General features: G+C 40.0%; 1 protein-coding gene across 1 annotated transcript; it reads right to left on the reverse strand.

The window, feature by feature from the left end:
* LOC116015578 (trimethyltridecatetraene synthase-like) lies at positions 1-2,183 on the reverse strand. The gene is made up of 2 exons (XM_031255684.1): positions 1,244-2,183; positions 1-735 (listed from the first exon to the last, which is right to left on the reverse strand). The coding sequence occupies exons 1-2, from the start codon at positions 2,171-2,173 to the stop codon at positions 112-114; spliced, it is 1,554 nt and encodes a 517-aa protein (XP_031111544.1). The 5' UTR covers positions 2,174-2,183; the 3' UTR covers positions 1-111.
* Positions 2,184-2,887: the final 704 nt, after the last annotated feature.

Consider the following 2,887-nt stretch of genomic DNA (forward strand, 5'->3'; position numbering starts at 1 on the left):
AAAGGAAATAATAAAAATTTTCATATTTTAATATGATAGCCCATTTTTTATTAAAATATTATTCGGTAACTTCCACAGTAAATAAAGAGATAAACTCTATATATACTAGTACTAGTAAAGATGGGTGGGAAGCCTAGGTTCAATAAAGTAAGACACTGGGGATTTTGGATGAGTGGTCAAGCCATAAACCTCTTCCATAGATATATCATTCGGCCGCAGGTCTCCAGCTAATTTCCAATTAAATCCATGTAACAAGTTGGCTAATGTTGTTCGGACAATCTTCATCCCTAAACTATAACCAGGGCACCTTCTTCTTCCTGCCCCAAAGGGTAAAAGTGTAAAATCTTGTCCTTTTATATCAACATCTTTCTCTAAGAATCGTTCAGGGAAAAATTCATTTGCATTATCCCAATACTTTGGATTCCTCCCAATTGACCACACGTTAATTAGAACAGTTGTTCCTTTTGGCACCTCGTAATCAGCCACAATGCAATCTTCAATAGAATAGTGGGGTGGGAGCAATGTGCAAATTGGATGCAACCTGAATGTTTCTTTAATGATTGCATCTATATATGGTAGTTGCGAAAAGTCTTTCTCTTCTACCCATCTCTCCCTCCCAATCACTCTATCTAACTCCTCGGTTGCCTTTTCAATAATCCATGGCTTTCTAAACAGTTCTTGAAATGCCCATTCCACTGTTGTTGCTGATGTATCTTCGCCACCCGCCAACATATCCTAGCAGAGTCATCAAGAAAATCAAATTAACAATCACAATACTCAATATAATATAGAATGCAATAGTTGCTGAGGGGGTCACTAAAGGACAAATCTAACACCATGTAGTTGAAGAGATTGTTAAGTGGAGATGATCGGTAAAAGGTCAAGTCTAATATCTTGCTCTAAAAAATATGTGGTGTTAGTTAATGTCGCAAAAGGTGTTAGGTGCTAATTTTTTCCGAATTTGCTTCGATCAATTTTAAAACCACTTGACTGTAGAAAGAAATCAAATTGTGTTTTCACTACTAGTTATAATTTTTGAATAACTTTCTCTAATAACTATAACTTTTGACATAGTTTTTTTGGATGTTGCTCAAGATTTCCATTGTCGAACACAGTGACTAATCCCCTAGCTGGATTGTACGCACCTCTATTAGGTGGGATAAATGGCCTGAGACTTCTCCATATAACAATTCTTTTATATGATAACAAGAAAATTCAAACAAATTAAAAATCTCGTACGTACATGTGTCAATCCCATGATGCGGTCGCGTGTGAGTGCAACATCGGGCTCAAGGTTTGGATCATCAGCTATCTGCAAAAACACATCCACCATGTCCTTCGGGACAAAGTTCTCGTCACCTTTCATCATAGCCATATGGTCTTCAATCACATGGTTTAGGAACTCTTCGTACTTTTCCCTTAAATCTTTCATCTTCTTCACATATCCTTGCAAGTCAAAGCCGCTCAACCAAGGAACCCAATCTCCAAGATTGATCACACCACTAAGCAGAAACCATTCATCAAGAAATCCCAGCAGTTTCTTAAACGGTATCGAAGAACCCTCCGGTTTTCCCAATTCCCAATCATTGCTAAAATACTTGTTCCCAGTAACAAGCCTAGTCATAGTAGACAGGGTGAACCTCACTAAATGGTCTCTTAGCAACACGGGCTTCTTAGTCCCGACAGCATCGTAAAGGCCAGACAATAGAACCATCCTCTCCTCAACGCGAACGTTCTCGAAGGAATCAAGCTTTGCCGGGGCGAAAACCTGGGAAAGGAGGATCTTGCGCGCGTGGCGCCAGAACGGCCCATACGGCGACCACGTCATGTCGGAGCGGTTAAAGGTGTGATGGGCGGCGGCCGTGGCGGGGCGAGAGGCGAAAACCGCATCGTGAGTTTTCAAGAAAAGCTTAGCCGTTTCGGGAGATGAGGCAACTATAACCGGCTTGGACCCAAATTTTAAGAGCATTAGTTCTCCATATTTTTGGGACAGTGAATGTAAAGATTGATGTGGGGTGGAGCCCAGAAGGTTCAAATTGCCAATAATCGGCCACGGCCGTGGACCAGGCGGAGTTTTAGCTTTTCGACGTTGATAAATAGTGCTTATTTTGAAGAGAAATGCTATGGCGAGAAGCCATGGCAGGGCCTGGAAAAACCAAGAAAATACCTCCATAGTATAAGGATCAAATCTTTAGCTGTATGTGACTATGCGAAGGAGGTCCCGTGCATTTATACATAAAACATCAGCTAATTTTTTTTTTCTTTTTATATTTCATTTTGTACAAATAAATTTAACCTATAAAAACTATATCATTAATAAAACTTATCTTTTAATTAACACCTATTTACATTTTTCCAAAATTTTAACCAATTGCAGTGTTGCAAAAATCCCGCCTAGGTACCGATTAATCCCCGATGATAGATACCTAGCATAGGCACTCAGTCGATGTTACTTAGCAAGCAGTCGGGCATAACTCTCGGACTCGGCAGTCAGCAGTCGGTATGTGACCATTCGGTTTCCTTAACACTCTTCCATAACCCCCAGAATAACTACCCCATCATTACCCATTAGTTATTCCATTTATTTCACATTATTTTCCATTCATCACTCATAAACTCCCCAAATTATCCATAACCCCCAAGTTAACTACCCATTTAACTCTCATTAAAACCCATAAATACTCCATTATGGTTGAAAGCCTACACTACTCACCTTACTGCTATAAAACTGACGTGAAGGACAAGAGTCAGGGGGGCTCTCCATTTTCTTTGAGGAGAAAAGTCTGACAAAGAGAGAGGATCCACATCTATTGAGTCTAGACGAGAAAACACAATACCATGTACAAAATACCCTACAAAAATAGTGAAATTCCGGCTTGGCACTGCC

This window comes from Ipomoea triloba, chromosome 4 (genome assembly GCF_003576645.1).
Source record: "Ipomoea triloba cultivar NCNSP0323 chromosome 4, ASM357664v1".
Taxonomy (NCBI): domain Eukaryota; kingdom Viridiplantae; phylum Streptophyta; class Magnoliopsida; order Solanales; family Convolvulaceae; genus Ipomoea; species Ipomoea triloba.

Bases quoted from the DNA above. Each gene is read 5' to 3' on its own strand.
- LOC116015578 (XM_031255684.1), bottom strand. From the start codon at position 2,173: ATGGAGGTATTTTCTTGGTTTTTCCAGGCCCTGCCATGGCTTCTCGCC. The intron at 736-1,243 runs GTACGTACGAGA...TGACTCTGCTAG, and splicing joins GCATCATGGGATTGACACAT to GATATGTTGGCGGGTGGCGA.